The sequence below is a fragment of the Megalobrama amblycephala genome, linkage group LG9 (genome assembly GCF_018812025.1).
Source record: "Megalobrama amblycephala isolate DHTTF-2021 linkage group LG9, ASM1881202v1, whole genome shotgun sequence".
In the NCBI taxonomy this organism is placed as follows: domain Eukaryota; kingdom Metazoa; phylum Chordata; class Actinopteri; order Cypriniformes; family Xenocyprididae; genus Megalobrama; species Megalobrama amblycephala.
Window position 1 is genome coordinate 24,791,726 of NC_063052.1, and position 20,152 is coordinate 24,811,877.

The following is a 20,152-nucleotide window of genomic DNA, read 5'->3' on the forward strand; positions in this document are numbered from 1 at the left end:
TGAATAATTAAAAAATAAAACTCAATTTAAGATGGTAAGAAAATGCTTAGGGCAACAGCATTAGTATAAAAATGAAGTTATAATCGAGAACACCATTACTGTAAACATCCATATAAAGGCTATTTTCATTCTGGTTCTTGAATAAAATGGCTTTAAACATAATGAACAAAAACAAACACTACAGATTTATTGTAATTCATTAGAGAGAGAATTATTCACTGTAATTCAAAGTGCTGTTTCTATTGTGTTTTGTTCTATTGACAATAATACAGTAATGTGCTGTTTGCATCTAAACATATAATACATCGCGGTTTCTGGGTCTCCGGCAACAATCTTGTAAAAGACAACACTGCCTGGCTGAATATGCCACCATTAACACTGATTGACATTGCCTGTCTGCAGAGATACAGTTGAGGATTTGGGCAGAAAACGAACCCAGCCAATAAATAATGCTACTATAATAATATAACATAATATAACTGCAAATTATATTCATTTAGGGGTGTAAATATTTTGTTAACAACAATTCAATTGCAGTTCTTTCCTAAATTATGTAATACATCATGATGTCAGACATCAGCGTTTTTACACCCCTAATATTAATAGAACATTTATTCAGAAATAAGAACAGTGATATTTAATTTATGCTTTCCGTGGCATGTCCGTTGAGAAATCCTCAAAATTCCATCTCTATAGTCCATCCAAAGTATGAGGTTTTAGCAAAACACCTTGTGCATAAAGGCACAACCATAAATAGGCTACATTTAAATTGTTAAATTACCCGGAATTCATTGCGGTTTATTTATTTAAATGGGATTTAATACACTACCGTTCAAAGGTTTGGGGTCGGTAGGATTTTTGAATGTTTTTGGATGTTTTTGAACGTTTTTTATGCTCACCCCGGCTGCATTTATTTGATTAAAAATACAGTTAAGACAGCAATATTGTGAAATATTATTAGAACTTAGTCTTCAGTGTCATATGATCCTTCAGAAATCATTCTAATATGCTCATTTGAAAAATTCTTATTATTATCAATGCTGAAAACAGTTGTGCTACTTTATATTGTTGTGGAAACGGTGATACATTTTCACTTCAGGATTCCAGATTCCAGATTTTATGCTGAATAAAAGTATTAAATTTATTCAAACAAAATGACCCCAAACTTTTAAACTGTAGTGTACGTATTTTTAGGAGTTTATGAATTGGCAATAGGCGGGGCTGTCATCGTGCTCCTCCTTACATGGAAGCTCCTCCTCTTCTTTAATAGTTATGATAAAACGAGTTTGTGTAGCTGCATTCTGCTCCACCACACCAATGTCTTGTTTCCCTGTCATCATGTTTTCATTTGCCTTCTCATCTTTTTCCATTGTATCCCTGCATTCTTCTTCTGCCTCCATGTAATCATCTTCACTTTCCTCAATCACTCTTTCTCTGCAGTTGTCCTGTTCTTCCTGTCTAAGCCAGTTGTGACCATTGAAAAAGCTGAGAACAGCCTCTTTGGCTACACCCAGTTGAGCAGATAGTGTATGAATGGCCTCGTTATCTGGATGTAGTCCCACTTCCTGAATGAAACTCTGCAGGATTGCATGGGCTTCAGGTGGTAACGACCTGCCGCCAAGATTTGGGCCCATGTGAGAGTCTCTGAGACCTCCAGTGATGAGATGGTGCTGGAGGAAGGGTTGATGGTGCTGAGGTGGAATTTTATGTAGTTGTTGTTGCTGCTGCTTTAGAGGCACCACATGCTGCGGTATCACCTTTAGAAAATAAATATACATAAGGTAAATAATTATGAGATGGAACACTTCACAAACCAACAATCTTTACAAACTGTACGTAATGTAATATTATGGACTATATAAGTGCAGTTAAACTATAATGTGCAGTCAGCAGCTGGATATTCATAATGTACTGTAATTGTTTGTGTATGAGCCCTCACTTGCAGTTGTTCAGTCAGGGCTCTTGTGTGTTTTTCTGAGTAGTATGTCTGCCCAGTATTGCTCTCTTGGTCATATATAACATCTCGCTCTGATTGGCTGAGATTTAGAAACTGGCGAATCAAAGACAGATTTTCCCACAGTGTACGATTCTGAGGAGAAGGCTCCTCCTTCCAGCGCAGGAGCTCACACAGCCAGCCCTAAGACACAAAAATAGTGGGGTTTAAACATCTCAGACAATGTTGAACATCTGATTCAAAGTCTAATTTAAACCTGGTGATTAATGTAATGTTTTAGGATTATGAACAATTTAAAATGAGAAAATATTTTGATATAAAATGAATAAGAAATGTTTAATTTATGCTTTCCGTGGCATAAATATTTAAATATATAATAAATATTTATATGTAGGAGATAAATATTTAATTTTCAAGAAATATTTAAAGTTCTGCAGTATTTCTAGGTCACTAGTCAAATAAGCACATTTGTGACATTAACCATGTGAATGCCTTTGTTCAAAATGTAAGATTTTCAAATTCTCTCTCAAATTGTCATGCTGAAAAAAAACAAAAATGCAAAAGGAAAGCATTTCCACAAGTATTTCAGACTTTTGGACCCTACTGTATATATTTTCTCATAACTTGGGAGGGATACTAATTATTTTTATTGTATTCAAGGTATGTACAGTTATGGTAGTGGCCAAATGTGACGTTTGGCCTTGGAAAATTGACATCTTCACCCTTTATTCAAATTTATTACAAAGATTTTGTAAGCATATTGCATAGTTGTGCTTTTGGAGTCAGTTGTTTTATTTGTATTAAAGCAATGAAGCATGACAAATTTTGCAGACAAGGCTGTCATACAAATAAAATTCTGAACATCTGCAAAAACAATAGAGAACCAATGAAATATTAATAGCTGATTATGTTCAATTGTCAATGTATGCTTTTTCCTGTAAGCTTTTTGTTTTTCTATTCCTTTTTTTTATAGGTAAATAAAACCTGTAGCTTTGTCTTTTTCACCAAATAATTTTGTCAGAAAAATACCTTGACCAAGTGTTTTGTTCTTCCCTTCATATTTAAAATATTTAAGAAATATATATACAAAATATTTTCCTCATATTTTGATAGTTTATTCGGTCATTAAAACAAATATCCCCTCCGGACATCACTTTTGGCCACTACTGTACATCTCTATTAGTCCTTGCATTCCTTGAATTCATATAAATATTTATTATACATTTAAAATGTTTGAAATGTATATACAAATGCAATGCAAGTCGCTTTGGATAAAAGCATCTGCCAAATGCATACATTTTTGTTTGTTTTTTTCCTGTTTATTAGAGATTTCTTGAGTACACATGCACAAGCATGTACCTGACTCTTGGCTGCAGAGACTTTTGCAAACAAGGCCTGTGACACTTTTGCTCGTCTCATTTCCTGCTGTATTTCATCATAGATTCCGTAGTTGATTCCAGAATCATCGCATTCCACTTTCACCACAATCTCCTTGGAAACAGGTGAAAGTTTTGCCTGTAGTGAGAGATTTTTTTTTATGACAAACAAACACAGTTATAGACACTGCACTTATTATTATTATTAATGTATCTGCACTGTTTATTGAGATTATAGCACATGCTAATTTGTATCTCAGTTCCATAATTAAATTTGAGTGACAGTGAACCTGAATGGGCAGAGGTGAGCTGGTATTGGTGCTGTAGGTAGTGTTGAGGTTACGCTCTCTTTCCTCCAGATAGATGGAGTCCCTCTGGCTCTGTGGCAGCTGCAGGAAGGCCTGCATGGCTCGAAGGTTAACTAAAAGAGACTGAGACGCGCACCGTGGGTCTTCTTCCTTGCGCAAGATCTCCGACAGCAGGCCCTGTTGCAGAACATCATTTACATTTAATCATTTAGCAGATGCTTTTATCCAAAGCGACATACAAATGAGAAGTCCCAGTTAGTCTAGCATAATACACGTTTTTTGTTTGTTTTTGCACACTTTAATATGTGCACAGATACAAGATTTAAGAGGTATGTATACACAACTAAAAGTTATATGATAAAAAAACTAATATATAATAGAAATTATATATATATTAGATATAATATTAATATATATATTAGAAACCTCTAATAAAAAGGGGGGAAAAAAAGAGAGTTAAGGCCTGTTAACAACAAGGACGATAACTATAAAGATAAAAATATAGTTTTAAAAATCATTTTAAAGGTGCCGTAGAACCAGTGGCGGCTGGTGCAAAAAAATATTTGGGGGGGGCACAAAAAAAAAAAAAAAAAAACAATTTAGAAATGCAGGAATGAATAGGCTAATTGTTAAATAACCATTTAACAAGTGATATAATAATGTATCTATCTAAAACATGGAAAATTCAGTATTTAAAGCATGCCATAGGGCTGAGATCTAAATAAATAAATAAATCTGTATTTAATTAAAAAAAAACAATTTTATTTAAGATCCTGCCCAATATTGTCCTAGAAACAATGTTCATATTGAAGGCTATAAAAACAAACATGAATGTAATTGTGTAGTATATGCTATAAATTAGTGCAAAAAAAGGGGTCAAATCACATTAGGCCTAGGCTACATTCTAAAATTGTACCTTTACAATCTAAAAACAAAATGTTTTTTGAAGCAGAAATTAAATACAATAAACTAAAAATGAAAATAAATAAAAACAAAAGAACAGACTAATAATTATTATTATTTTGATTACCCTACAATAGTCACTTTACACAGTTACTGCTATCGTACAAATACACTTAGTTGTAGGTTCGAAATTCTACATAATTATGTTCGTCAACAAATATTTTGAGCAAAATGTATTTTACTCAGATTGAACTCCGTCTGTTCGGCGCGCGGCGGCGCTCGTTCACGGAAGTTTGTGCTTGCTGAAGGCTCGTCCACGCCTGACTGCAAAATGGAAATATTTTCTCGACTTTCTAACTTTTATAGATGGAGAATATGTCTGTGAAAGTCATGAGTCCGCCATTGTCACATAACATTAATTAAAAATCGCGCCACTACTGGCCAAGCCCTCATTTGAGCAGTATGGGGGCGACAAAAAAATCGCCCATTGCGGATAAGAATTGAGGACGCTGATTGGCTAAATTTTATGTCACATCTTGAATATATTTATATATTGAATAGGCATTTGACTAAATTCTACAAAGACCCACCTCCTTTGGGCGATTTCTCGATTGCCCCTCAGCTGAAATTGAGTGGTGCACACAGAGAGGACATATGGTGATTGTGAAAAAAAAATATTTTCCACAGATGATTTTCTAATATATTACATCATACAAATATACATTTAAATAATTTATATGATTATAATTTTGCGTGTGTGGTTCAGGGAGGGCGGCGCCCTAGCGCCCTCTATTGGCCAGCCGCCACTGCGTAGAACGTCTTTTTAAAAGATGTAATATAAGTCTAAGGTGTCCCCTGAATGTGTCTGTGAAGTTTCAGCTCAAAATACCCCATAGATTTTTTTAAATAAATTTTTTTAACTGCCTATTTTGGGGCATCATTAAATATGAGCCGATTTAGGCTGCGGCCCCTTTAAATGCTCAGGCTCCCCGCCCACTGAGCTCACGCTTGCCTTAAACAGCATAAAGTTCACACAGCTAATATAACCCTCAAAAGTGTTCGTCATGCAGCATGTCTAATCGCGTAAGTACAGTATTTATTTGGATGTTTACATTTGACTCTGAATGAGTTTGATAGTGCTCCGTGGCTAAAGCTAACATTACACACTGTTGGAGAGATTTATAAAGAATGAAGTTGTGTTTATGAATTATACAGACTGCAAGTGTTTAAAAAATGAAAATAATGACAGTCTTGTCTCTGTGAATACAGTAATAAACGATGGTAACTTTAACCACATTTAACAGTATATTAGCAACATGCTAACGAAACATTTAGACAATTTACAAATATCACTAAAAATATCATGATATCATGGATCATGTCAGTTATTATTGCCCCATCTGCCATTTTTCGCTATTGTCCTTGCTTGCTTACCTACTCTGATGATTCAGCTGTGCACATCCAGAAGTTCTGCCCTTGTCTAATGCTTGAACATGAGCTGGCATATGCAAATATTGGGGTCGTACATATTAATGATCCCGACTGTTACGTAACAGTCGGTGTTATGTTGAGATTCGCCTGTTCGTCGGAGGTCTTTTAAACAAATGAGATTTATATAAGAAGGAGGAAACAATGGAGTTTGAGACTCACTATATGTAATTTCCATGTACTGAACTCTTGTTATTTAACTATGCCAAGATAAATTCAATTTTTAATTCTAGGGCACCTTTAAATGTAAAAGAATAGTAGAGTTAGGACACCAACTATAATGAAAACAGCACAGAAAAACTTTCACAGCGATTTGTTCCAGATGATTAACAGCCAATCAGAATCCATCTGCTTTAAAGAGCTCAAGCATTTAAAGTGGCAGTTGACATAATTGCAGCGAAGCATGCTTATAATAAACTGAACGATACTGTGGACGCCTAAAAATGGACGTGTTGGGGAAAGTTACTTTTAAAAGTAATCCATTACAAAATTTCATTACTCCCTAAAAATTTAACTAATTGCATTACGTTTTATGGAAAGTAATGAGTTACATTACTTTTGTTACTTTTTCTCACCTGGTTATATTTTTGGAAAATGTAAAGACCCTTTCACACCAAAAGTGAAATGAACAAGCCTCAGGCTGAAAGAAATGAAAATTCACGCTTGTACAGTAGATGGCACAGTTTAAAACACCATTCTGCTATTCTGGATTGAAGAAGAATAGAATGCAGGGGAAGCAAGAAACATGTTTACTTCAGCAATAAAAAAAATTAAACACAAATGTGATGTTTATTTAAAGTAATTTTTGCTTAATTAGTGTGGTTGAAGTGGATCATCAAAGGTCAGCGGCAAAGATATTGCTTGATAAAGTGAGATTAAATACATAAAGTGTATTTGTGTAATTTATTATATTTAATTATTGCATGTTTGTGTAATATTCTGAGATTGCATTTCACTTTTTTATTTTTATTTTCAATAATACTGAATCTGTTTTTGTTTTTGTTTTTTTGCAAGTGAGAGAAGTAAATGCCTGCTCAAATTTAAATCTACAATAACCATCATGTTCACACACTTACTCTTGATTTCTGTCAACATAGGGACAGGAAAGCTGTCAGTCAATAAATGGAAAAACAAAGTAATTTGCGTTACTTATTTGGAAAAGTAACTCAGATATTTTGTTGTAAATTTAAAAGTAATGTGTTACTTTACTAGTTACTTGAAAAAGTAATCTGATTACAAAACTCAAGTTACTGGTTACCCCATCACTGGTGGACGCTAATATAGTTTTTGTTATAGTTATCTTTGTAGTTATCATTCTTGGTGTGAATAGGCCTTTACAACCTTACAAGATAGTACATTTATGCATTTGACAGACATTTTTTTTTTACATTGCATTCATGTATGGCATGGTGTATGGCATATACATTTCAAACATATTTTAATGCAATAGATATTTATATGAATTGCGGGAATGCAAAAACTAATACAAATGTATATACCTTGAATGCATATAATATAATGATTTAGCAGTAATTCTGTTGCATGAAATTCTACCATGTTACCTGAGTCCTGTTAATGGCCACTCGTGCAAACACCGCTTGGGAAACCCCCGCCCTCTTCAACTCCTCCCGCACCCAATGGTAAATTTCAGGTGACACGTCGGTGACAGGTGAGGGACATTGAGTTACTGTGGGTGGGGACACATTGCATTTTGGAGGAGTCCGTAGTGGCGCAGGATGAGGCCCATGTGAGTGTGTGTGAGTATGTGTGAGAAATTGAGACATGGCATGCTGCTGTGAGAGGAGCTGAGCCATCACCAGACCAGGCATTCCAGCCTGCATCTGGACAACACCACGTGACTCCGCCCCACTGCCTTCCAATGGTTGCTGGTACATGGTGGGTTGGCTGGAAGATGAGGGTTGGTTGCAGTGCCTGTTCATGTCACCTGAGGGGAGAAAATTTTTTTAATATTAAATCACAGGGGCCCATTGAATTTACAGCCAAAATAATATTATTTACAGTAGAAGATTAGTTGCTGTCTCAGGTCATCATATATGCTATTTTATTATTTTATTATTTTAATTTACTAAACTACCATTGCAAAGTTTGGGGTCAGTAAGATTTTTTTGTGAAAGAAATTATTTTATTATTTTATTATCATTAAATTGATCAAAAATGACAGTAAAGACATTTACATTACATACAAGATTTCTGTTTCAAATAAATGCTGTTTTTGAGCTTTCATTAAAGAATCCTTTAAAAATGTAGCACAGTTTCCACAAAAATATGAAGAAATATGAACTGTTTTCAACAATGATAATAAGAGCACCAAATCAGCATATTAGTATGACTTCTGTAGGACACTGAAGACTGGAGTAATGATGCTGAAAATTCAGCTTTACCATCACATGAATAAATTTCATTTTAAAATATATTCAAATAGAAAACAGCTATTTTAAATTGTAATAATATTTCACAAAATTACTGTTTTTAATCAAATAAATGCTGAATCGGTGAGAAAAAAAGAGACTTAAAAAAAAAAAACCGCACTGACCCTAAAGTTTTGAACAGTAGTGAGTTTATGAACAATTTGTAATACCTTTGTAACACCTACTGTATTAACTAATATTAATGAAATAAACCTTACTGTAAATTGTTACCAAAAAACAAAGCAAAACTACTACAAGAACAGAGAGCTGCAAGTATGTGCATACATGAACTACATTTAGAAAACATACAGTAAGTTGCTACTCACCCATCATAGATTTTGCCCTCTTGTAGTGTTTGTACCACTGGCCGAACTCCTGACATCTCGCAGCAGAGATGCTGGCATAGTAAGTGCCGTTTACCACTGATGAAATCATGCTCTTTCAAACAAAAATACAAGCCAAGTCATTATGTGTTCATGTGCATGCAAAAGGTCACAGTAACAGGAATTTAGTAATTAGATATACTGAATTAAGCCTTGAAGTGTGGCTTGGAACTGACTAAATGTGTCCAGAAAGGATGTGCTAAAGGTTTTTGTCTCCTTGCTAAATAGATTTAATAGCTGGTTCTCAAACTAGGGATGGATCTTAATGGTAGGGTGTATTCTTCAATGGAGAGCGCTTCTTTGATCATAGTTCTGCTCTTTAACCATGAGGCAATTAACCCTATTTTATTCTATAGCTACATGCAATTAAGCTGTGTGTGTTCAAGTTAGCATACATGTTACAGTGTATGGATGGTGTACTGCAAAAAAAGTGTATAGTGTCTAACTGTGTACAAATTTTGTTGTGAACATGTACCTGAGATAATGGACACTCTTTAGCCAGTGTGCTCTGATTCATCTCTTTCAGCAGCTCCTTTAGGGCATTTCTGACAGTAGAATGAGTCCACTGCTCAGCAGGTAAATCCTCTAATTTAGAAACACTAGAGAGAGAGAGAGAGAGAGAGAGAGAGAGAGAGAGAATGTGCGTGAGTCAGTGAGAAAAAAAACTGTGTACTGCAATAATTAATTACACTGTAGGACATTAATCACAAATAATTATTATTTCACAAATAGCTATATTATTAAGTGTTTATCCTCAAAACTTTAATAACTATAATAACTTTTAATAATTTTGAAATTAGCTTTAATACTAAATTACCTGTGAAATATTAATCATCATAAATCAGAACAGCTTTCTCAGAAAGTAGTTCATCATTCTGATAAGCCTGTTTGCTAAAGCCCAGAGACAAACGTGACACTCAAAGTAAGTGTGTGTGAATGTTTTACCTGTGTAGCTTTATTCTCAAGGTGATGACATGGTAAAGGTCTTCTAGCATGTCTCCTACGGTTGCGTCAGAGGTGTCCGTCACAGTGGACAGAGCCACAGGGTTCCAATGCCCAACTTGAATCTGACCTAAAGCAGACATTAAATTATTACAATATATGACTACTATTTATGATCCTAATATAGTTACTGACCCTCTAGTTCCTTTTTCCTTTATCTGGATTCTGGAGTTGTTGTTTTTTTGTTGTTATTGTTGCTTCTTAATTTTACTTTTTGAGTTTTTTGAGCTTGACCATGTTCTTTCTGCACTTCCTTCTCTATTCTTTCTTTAACATCTTGTACCTCCTAACATTACATATTTTCCATTACTTAATTGTTGTATCAAATAAGCAAATTATGTATCATAGTTATAGGCATAAGCATTAAAATTTAAAATTCTTCCACATAAGGCCAATATGTAAAAACAAACAAACAAACAAACAAAAAAAAACATTCAGTACATGTTATACATGTTAACTTAAGTTGTGTGGGATTCGACCACAAAAACATTTTTGCAATGTTGATACGTTTTATTTGAGTAATTTAATTGCGCAGCCTTTTCAATGTTTAAATGGCCATTTAAAATGTATCAAAGTACAGTATCAATTAGATATATTTAGTAGAAATAGTTACAAGTATGCTGCTGTTCAGAGGTGGGGGGGTAGTAAGAGATTTTATATATATATATATATTTATTTTTTTTTTTTTTTTAAATCAGCAAGGATGCATTAAATTGATGAAAATGATAGTAAAGACATAATGTTACAGAAGATTTCTATTTTTACAAAATGCTGTTCTTTTGAACTGCTGTACAAATGTATCACATTTTCCACAAAAATAGCAGCACAACTGTTTTCAGCATTGATAATACTAAGAAATGTTCTTGAGCACCAAATCAGCATATTAAAGGGATAGTTCACCCAAAAATGAAAATTCTGTCATCATTTACTCACCCTCAAGTAGTTCTAAACTTGTATGAGTTTCTTTGTTCTGTTGAACACAAAAGAAGATATTTGGAAGAATGTCAGTAACCAAACAGATCTCACCCCCCATTTACTACCATAGTAGGAAAAATAAATACAATGGTAGTCAATGGGGGTGAGGTCTGTTTGGTTACTGACATTCTTCCAAATGTCTCATACAGGTTTGGAACTACTTGAGGGTGAGAAAATGATGACAGAATTGATTTGTGGACGAACTATCCCTTTAAAATACAGCTTTGCCATCACAGGGGTAAATTATACTTTAAAATATATTAAAACAGTTACTTTTTTTTTTTAGTTTTTACTGTGTTTTTTAATTCAATGTGCCTTGGTGAGCATAAGAGACTTCTTTCCAAAATATTAGTTTATGAGTAATGGAAGATCATATGATATAGGTAGTTTTTTTTTAGTCCCAGTCCACTCAATCCCTTTCCTTCCCTTCCTTTATTCAAATTGAATTGAGCGTAAATTATTCATTAGTGTGTGTGTACCTGTAGCCAGAGCCGCTGCGGTGTGTGTGTATCCCAGCTCTTGCAGTGCAGCCTCTGTAATCTGGCTGAACAGCAGGTCTCTCTTCAACAGAACAAATTCGGCATGCTCCGTCCTCTTCCTCTCTGAGGGTGGGACATCACTCTGCTCCACCAGACAGAACACAGGAAGCAGACTGCCTGTATGGACAGAAAGAAGAATATAATCACTCAGACACCTTATGAGCAGACATGGCCCTGTATCTGTATGTCTGTGAATGGATACCTTTCCTCCTGTTAGTGTTTGATGGTGTTGTTTGTTTGGAGGCCAGGCTCACAGGTGTGACTCCAGGTACAGGTAGATCTCTTGAATTCTCCATACGGGCCATTTTACAGGGAGGATAAGAGGGTTCGCACAGGACCGGCCCCTGGGTGCTACTAGTGGTAGCCAAATGGTCCATCATTATTTTTATACTCAGCTCTCACAACTACAGAAAATAATAGTAAGAGAGATGCTTTGGAGCTACTCTATCTTTATAAACATACATGTATATCCCAGTCCACTCCATCCCTGTCCTCTAGGCTTACATATGTATATATGTATATATATATATATATATATATATATATATATATATATATATACACCGCAGAACCAACCCTGCTGAACAAAACCATTTTAAACAAGCATATGCCATTAAACCACCCTGACCAGGTTCGGAGACCTGCTAAACCCAGTAAACCAGCATAGGATGGTTTAAGATGGACAGGTTGGTCCTTCCAGACAAGGGTTGGGTACTTTTTTTGTCTGGTAAGGCTGTGAGACTTTCCTCACAGCTAAACCAGCTTGGCCGGGCAGGTAAACCATATTAAATAACCAACTACGACTAGCAAACCATTTTAAATGTTTTTGTTCAGCCGTGAAGCGCTGCTACAGGTGCTGCATATATGCCCAAACTGTGACACATCATGGTCTCGTATTTCTTCTTCCTCTGCCATATTATTTCAGTCACTTACTTTACTTACTGCAGTACCGTTTTCCGGTGGTTTATAATCCTCTAGACGAGTATCCGAACATGCCGACAGATCGAGCGCGCGTCCCAGGATCGCTCCGTAACAAAAACACTGGCTCCAGAATCAACGCGATGGTCCGGGGACAAGAGACAAGAGAGCGGGTTTATTTCATGAAGAAATGTTTTTGTTCTTAGTAAACGATAAAATCAGACCCATTAAAATCAATAAAATGAGGGTTAAAGCGAGGAAGAACGGTCCGTATAATATAATGTGCAAACACAGATCCGTAATTAAATCTCTAGACGGCCCCACAAAGCATTATCAATGTGATGTCACCAGATGCGGACCAATCAGCTTCTAGCGGAAGTGGCTTCTCATAGAATACATGATTATTAAAGTATGGCAAGCCATTTTGACATTTAATATTTGATGTTCTAAGCTTTATTTGAGTTTTGACTGGTCAAAACTCTTATTTTCAGATATATGATCTACAACTAGTCATACAGTTCCATTTGCTTACATCGGAATGAGGAGTGTTGTGAAAAAGTAAGTACAGCCACTAAATGTTTTGTCCTTTTTCAACATATGTAGCCTTACAGATATTAGAAAGTATTTATTTTTGGACAGTATCAATAAGTGAAGGTGATATAATTTAACAAATAGCAATTGAGGTTTAAATAAGTATAGGCTACTTTCTTTTTAATGATGTTCTATTTATTTGCGCTTGATTGTAATTGTAGTCACTTAATGATGAATGTAGGGATGTACTAACTTTTACAGAAGAAATTAGAATTTATGTTTTAACTTTAGATCCCAACTGTTAGCTGTTAAATTATGTTGCATTACACTAGAGTTCAAAAGTTTGGGGTTTGTAAAATTTTTTTTTTGGTTACACTATTTTAAGATGTCCTTGCATATACTCATTGTAATCATACATTTAAGTACTGAGTAATTTGAACAACATTTACTTACTATAGGGTTAGGTGTAGGGGTAGTTGCATGTAATGTACATAATTTTTTAGTAATTATATGTAAAGTGTAATAAAGACCCTGTAAAATAAAATAAAGTGTTGTTTTTAATGAAAGTAATCCCATTTTTATCCCCTGCAGGGATGCATTAATTTGATCAAAAGTGACATTAAAAACATTTATAATGTTAAAATGATTTTAAATATATAAAGAGATTTTAAATATTAAAATCTATTAATAATATATTATTATATTATATTAACTATTAAATATATTATATATAAAAAACTAAGTTATTTTGAACTTTTAGCGCAGAATGCGGAAACAAACGTATCACGGTTTCCAAAAAAATAAGCAGCACAACTGTTTTCAACATTGATAATTATAAGAAATGTTTCTTAAACACCAAATCAGCATATTAGACTGATTTCTGAAGGATCATGTGACACTGAAGACTGGAGTAATGATTCTGAAAATTCAGCTTTGCATTCACAGGACAACAATTATTTTTAAATTCAACTTACTTTCAGCAGTCATCATGTACACACTGGTCACAGACACAAAGATGTAATGGCATCATCTTCAGTCATATAATGCACGTCAATGGGAACACCATCTATAAGAGTCAAAAAAACATGCACAGACAAATCCAAATTAAACCCTGCGGCTCGTGACGACACTTTGATGTCCTAAGGCACGAAACGATTGGTTTGTGCGAGAAACCAAACAGTATTTATATAATTTTTTACCTTAGTTTAAACTACACCAGGGCGCTTACACACTTCACGCACCGGATGCCGTGCGCAAGGCAGTTGGACATAGTCGTGTATTAGAGGTAAAAAATGATATAAATACTGTTCGGTTTCTCGCACAAACCGATCGTTTTGTGTCTTAGGACATCAATGTGTCATCACAAGCCACAGGGTTTAATTTGGATTTGTCTGTGCATGTTTTTTTGACTCTTATATATTGTGTTCCCATTGACATGCGTTATACGACTGACAGACTGCAACGGTTGGAGTTAAAAATCATCATTTGTGTTCTACTGAAGAAACAAAGTCACCTACATCTTGGATGCCCTGGGGGTAAGTAGATAAAAATCAAATTTTCATTTTTGGGTTGACTATCCCTTTAAATCAGAAAGCGTGCGGTGGGTTTAGTGGGCGTTCTCATCGGCCTGAATGAAGATGATAGCATATGTGTTAGAAAACTATCCATATTTAACAAGTTATAAAGTAAAATATCTAGCTTCTGCCAGACTGCCTTCTGTATTCAACTTACAAAAAAAGCTTAACTGACGCGACGTCAGTTATGCTTTCTTCAGTTGAATACGGAAGGCGGTCTAGCTAAATATTTTACTTTATTACTTGTTAAATATGGAGAGTTTTCTTACACAAATGCATTGTTTCGTTTCAGAAGGCCTTTATTAACCCCCCAGAGCCATGTGGAGTACGTTTTGCTTTGGATGGATGCACTTTCTTCAGCTTCATACTCATTGGTCCCGTTCGCTACCATTATAAAGCTTAGATGCGTCAGGATATTTATACACCTAGGATGGCTTGAGGGTAAGTAAAGCTTGGGCTAATTTTAATTTTAAAGTGAACTAATCCTTTAAGACTAATTAAAAAATAAGAAAACAACTCAGTCATTTCACCAAATTATGTCGCGTCAAAACAAAATCAAACTTAAAACGGCCTGAAAATATGATAACTGGGTTTTTTTTTAGTGAGCAATCAGCTTTGTGAAATTAAAGGTAGCCTACATCTTTGTGTCTGTGACCAATGTGTGTACAAGCTTGATGACTGCTGAAAATAGTTGACTATTAAAAAGAAAAGCTGAACATTAGTTCACAAATAATATATATTGTTTAAATTGTTGCTGCTTTTAGTTATAATTTTATAATGTAAAAATGCGTAAAAACTCTAACTTGATGAAATTTATACTTGGTTTTAATAAATAGAACATTACATAGTTATTGCAAAAAAAATACAAAAGAGAATTGTATTTGGTCTCTCTTTTTATAGGCTAATGTTTATTTAACCAGGAAAATTAAGAATAACGGACACAAATTTACATTTGATATACAGTATTGGAAAAAAAACTTTGCCTTCTCATTTTAAAACACCACTGCACACCACTGATATATATATATATAAGTTGTGAGTAATGGGTGAGAGGCAATACATTGATTGTTTCAGTTGACAAAAACTGTTAATCAGCCTCATCAAGTGATCTCTGTGATTAATGCTTGTTTGCACCTGTACACATGACAGTCACTGTATGTGGCAATCATTCTTTTCCGTAAGCTTAATCATAATGAATGAACGGAGCTTCATTTGTGTCTTTATTTGCATGAGCCTGCATATTTACAACCAAATGAAACACATTCAATACATATGATTATAATATAGGCCTATCACAATAAAAACTTTATTTTCATCATATTTATAAAAGCATGATTTACAAGGACTTTTTCACTGCTGTGTTAAGCATGCATCAATACACAAGAAACAGTGCCAGAGTTATGACTGGATTATACTATTTATGTTAATCTGTCAAGTCAGCTCTCCAGTATATCAAAGATTACACCACAGCAGTAATCTGCCCTCTGTCATGTGACTTTACTGTAAATTGCTATTTATTTGAATGGTGTTTTTAGCACTGCCTCTACACTTGTAGCAATTGTAAAAGGCACAAATGTGATATTACGACGGTATGAACAGTAGAGGGCGGCATAGTCTGCTGTGTGTAATAGGCTACTTTTAAAAAAGAATCGTCTTCAGTCCTTTTGACCCATACAAAGTACGATTTTTTGGTCAGCTTTTCGTTCAGCTGTTTTGACTACTTTTATATTTACAGCAATCCACTGTTTAATACACTAGGCCTACTATACAAGTGTATAACTGAAATGGGCTGCGCCAATGTAAACTGGCAAATGAAATAAATAATTTCCCACTCCTCAAACTGGCGCCTGCATTGACAGTGTTGCGTGTGTGTGTTTATAGGCTAATCATGTCGTAGTACACAAAATGCAATAATACAGTAGCCTATCTCTCAAACCACTAACCCAACTGTTTAAACTCACTTGCTACAGGTTTGTAGTAGGCTAGGATATATAAGTATCAGTCATACTACACCAGCAATGCTGCTGTTTTCTTTTAATTCTTATTAACAACAACGTACTGGATAGCCTACTCATTTGATAGTCATTTTTTTCCTTTAATATATTGTAGGTAAGTACCTATGCATATTTGGACGTTGGTGGTGGGTCAGATATCCAACTTTGGGGGGCTTCCAGGACTTGTTTAGACCCTAAATGCTGTATGCAGCCTGCTGAGGCCAGCTGTGTTACTGTAACGTGAGGTGAACACACACTCAAACACCGTGCTCAACGCTGACTGAACTAGGCCATACTGAGAGAATGATTAATTACTTTTATGTTAACAATGCACAAAAGTGGGTAAGGTATGTACTAATATTTCATACTTTTTTCTGAGTTTTGAACATTTTATGTAGCATAATTTTGTTTGTTTTACTGTTATTGATGGTTATATCCCTTTCAAAAAATATCTATCATGATGGAATCAGATAGGCTATATTCCTGAAGAGCATAAAATAGTTGTCTTTTATGTTTACACCATAAGTGGACTGATCTACCTAACGATATTGCGCCCTACAACTGCTTCAATCTTCAATACCGCGCGCCATTTACCTGACGCGCACCTGCGGGCGTCACTCCCCGTAAAGCACGGGCGCGCGCATCCCCATCAGTCCTGCACGCGCGTTTGTGAGGGAGCGGGATCCTTCGTGTCTCAGTCCACTGAAAGCTCAGTTTCACCAGAGTGCTTCAAACTGTCTCTACCTTTGTCTCTGACAACGCCGCGTCACTTTGATGGGGAATTCGATATCAGGGCGGGAAAATGCCTGTTATGAAGGGATTGCTCGCGCCGCAGAACACATTTTTGGATACTATAGCGACGCGTTTTGACGGCACACGTGAGTTATTGCGATGGCATTTTACCTTGTTTGTGGTCAAAAACTATTTTGGGGTTCTAATGAGACGTTTGTTTTTTCTTGAGCAGGACAGAAAGTCTTTTGTTTGATCGTTAAAGTAAACAAATGTTTGTCAGAACAAGTGCACTGTAAAAATGGTACAGTATATTTACTCAAAATTACGACAGCAGTAGGCTATGATTGATTAAATACAAATTGATTTAAAAATGAACATGTAAGTTAGGTATATGATGAGCTTCTTTAAAGCGAATCAAACAAATGAGTAAATGCAAATAGATTATATTAAAAAAATCAAGCATAACTATTTTGGGATATAAAACACAATGCTTATAGCCTAATAGTACTAAATAACTTTTGATTTGTAACTCAACTTTAAAAGAGCTATGCTTGTTCTTTCTGTTTACATGATTTTAAATGTTATGTAGCCTACCTCATTTCTTTAGCTATATATGCGAAAGATGCTTGAAGGTACTGTCAACATCACATGAAAAGGCCAACTAAAGAAACATCAATTGTAGGTGTTTGAACTCATCCTGACATCATACATAATTTATTAGTGCCGTTAATCGATTAAAAAAATTAACCAATTGCACATTTTTCTGTAATCTCTAATTTAGCGCACTTAACATTTTACCTGCCCTGCTAAAATGCACAAAAAAGTTAATGTTTTTGACCCATGTAACCTTATAAACAGTGCTTTATGATTCTCAGGTAGGTCTAACAGGTAAATATACTGAAATTGAATAATCAAACACTGCACAGTCTTCACTTATTATAAATTAAATAAAAATTAATCCCTATTTAAGCAGCAAAAGTTATTCAGTCAAGAGCAGTGAGTGATTGTTTCTTTTTCATTTGTTCTTTGATTAACATTAATGACACAGGGTACGTTTACACGACAACGATGTACTAAAAATGGAAAGCTCTTTTCTTTGTACAGATGACAATGTTATCAAAACTATCCCAGTTAACACGGATCCATACAAACGACTAGAAAGGCTGTATTACGCATGCCAGACAAGTAGTTGGCGATGTCACTTTGTAAAGAAAGACTACGCACCTGCGCATAGCCTACGCATTCTTTTACAGAGCACTCGTCTTGCGCAAGCCTATCCACTTTATTTTTACAGTTTACTGCACTTTGATTTTCTTCTTGTTATTTCGCTATTGCGGCTAATAAATTGGAAGTCTCGCACATTCACAGAAAACAGCTTATTTCCACGTTGAAAAATAAGATGGATAGTCTAAACACGTAATACACATGTGCATGAAGTCACCGTTTTCACAGATTCACATTTTTGCAGTTTACACGGCAATGATAACGGTATCGTTTTCAAAAACATACACTTTGAAACTTGTTTTGAAAAGTTTAAATTTTAAGGCCACCAAAACGCCATTGTCATGTAAATGAGCGGCCAAAACGCATAAAAAGTTTTCTGTTTTTAGTTGAAAACGGTGTTGTGTAAACAGCCCCACAGACAGCAGCAGGTTAATTAGGCTGCTGTCACTTTAAGACCCGGATCTGACATGCATCCTATTTTCTCACAACTTTTTACATTCATTTAAAACTTTTTAAGTTGTTTAAAACTGTGTTCACGAGGATACTCGAAAAAACAGGATTTTTGACTCTCACTGTCAAAAAAGTGTGTATATATATATATATATATATATATATATATATATATATATATATATATAAAATATGTGCACTTTTTTGACAATTAATTTGAAAAGTCTGGTTGTTGTATAATACACACACTCGCATGCACACACACACTCCACAAGTGTTTTTTGTTGAAAGGTTGTGCATTGAAAGCACAGTACTGCTCTCAAACTGATCATCTGCTCGCTCAGCACCATGGACAGCGTATAAGGGCAACCCTGCTCGGCTAGATCAGTCAGAGCACTTGGGCTGCTTTGATGCTTAGATCAGTGGTTCTCAGTCCAATTAGACCCCTGAGATGGCACATTTTGGATCTCTCCCTTATTTGACACACCCATTTCAGGTCTTGGAGGTGGCCTACTAATGATCTGATGAGTTGAGTCAGGTTTGTTAGATTAGGGAGACCTCCAAAATGTGCAGAACCACTGGCTTAGATGGCAGTGCATCACTTGGCTGTCCTAATGTTGTTTTGTCATATAGAGCTCAAGTAGGGTTGGTAGAGATAACAGTCGGAGGGCTGTTTAATTAAAGTTCAGACCAGATCATGCACGAAAAAAGATGCGCTTAACGTCCTGATGAAATCCCTTGCGTGGCCCCAGGTAACGACCAACATCGATCAAATATAATTGGTCGACCACAGAACAGTCAGATGGTATTTCATCCCAAAGTGTATTGTGCATTGTAAAAATGAGTCTTGCTTGCTTCAGATCTGGCTTTCTTTTGTACAATAACAGTACTGATTTCACAGAGCAAAGCCTGTCAGCTTTTATCATTTTGTTTTGGTGTTCTAACAGAAACAACTTGTACCATCCTGCCTTATCATTACATTTAGGTTACTTGTCCCCACACCCCCCCATCTAGGTCTAAGGTTTGAGAAATGAGGACCGAGACTGATTTATTTTAGCACTAGGAAAGAGAGCTCCCACCACAGGAATCCTTCTCAAGGGACACGGTGTCCTCTGGGCTGCTGGGTCCATATATTACCACACCATGATGGCATATACCCATGTGACTATGGTTTGTCCTTCAGGGCAGACTACCTGTACGGCTGTCACACCTTGGCTGCTGCAGGTAACGTGGCTGAGAATAGCACAAGAATGGCTGGAAATAGTGCCTGTCATATTGGAAGGAAAGTGACAACAATGACACAGGGGGAGATAATAGAGAACATCCCATTAGGCGTCATCCATGGTGGCTCTCCAAAAATGACACATGTGGA

At 35.5% G+C, this 20,152-nt stretch overlaps 2 protein-coding genes across 5 annotated transcripts in view; one reads left to right on the forward strand and one right to left on the reverse strand.

Annotated features, from left to right (window-relative positions):
- Nucleotides 1-162: 162 nt before the first annotated feature.
- Nucleotides 163-13,124, reverse strand: satb1a (SATB homeobox 1a). 3 transcript variants are annotated; one of them, XM_048202332.1, is made up of 11 exons: nucleotides 12,300-13,124; nucleotides 11,560-11,761; nucleotides 11,298-11,474; nucleotides 9,787-9,913; nucleotides 9,317-9,440; nucleotides 8,785-8,896; nucleotides 7,592-7,974; nucleotides 3,621-3,815; nucleotides 3,314-3,469; nucleotides 1,940-2,137; nucleotides 163-1,757 (listed from the first exon to the last, which is right to left on the reverse strand). In XM_048202332.1, exons 2-11 carry the CDS (start codon nucleotides 11,735-11,737, stop codon nucleotides 1,191-1,193), a joined length of 2,217 nt encoding a protein of 738 aa, XP_048058289.1. In that variant the 5' UTR covers nucleotides 11,738-11,761; nucleotides 12,300-13,124; the 3' UTR covers nucleotides 163-1,190. The 3 variants fall into 3 exon arrangements, with proteins under 3 accessions (XP_048058289.1, XP_048058288.1, XP_048058290.1); XM_048202331.1 differs by having other exon boundaries at nucleotides 12,291-13,124; XM_048202333.1 differs by having other exon boundaries at nucleotides 11,560-11,711; nucleotides 12,291-13,057.
- A 3,827-nt stretch (nucleotides 13,125-16,951) lies between these two features.
- Nucleotides 16,952-20,152, forward strand: part of kcnh8 (potassium voltage-gated channel, subfamily H (eag-related), member 8) — an 83,729-nt gene continuing 80,528 nt past the window's right edge. The window contains exon 1 of one of the 2 annotated variants that reach the window (XM_048202334.1): nucleotides 16,952-17,252. In XM_048202334.1, the coding sequence (XP_048058291.1) occupies nucleotides 17,177-17,252 (76 nt within the window). In that variant the 5' untranslated portion in view covers nucleotides 16,952-17,176. The remainder of the gene's footprint in view (nucleotides 17,253-20,152) is intronic. The other variant, XM_048202336.1, reaches the window with a different exon arrangement.

Excerpts from the sequence above, each read along its gene's own strand:
- satb1a (XM_048202332.1), bottom strand. The coding sequence starts at position 11,737 with ATGATGGACCATTTGGCTACCACTAGTAGCACCCAGGGGCCGGTCCTG. Across the intron at positions 11,475-11,559 it reads AAACACTAACAGGAGGAAAG|GCAGTCTGCTTCCTGTGTTC; the intron begins GTATCCATTCAC and ends CTGTCCATACAG. Across the intron at positions 3,816-7,591 it reads TGGCCATTAACAGGACTCAG|GGCCTGCTGTCGGAGATCTT; the intron begins GTAACATGGTAG and ends GTTCTGCAACAG.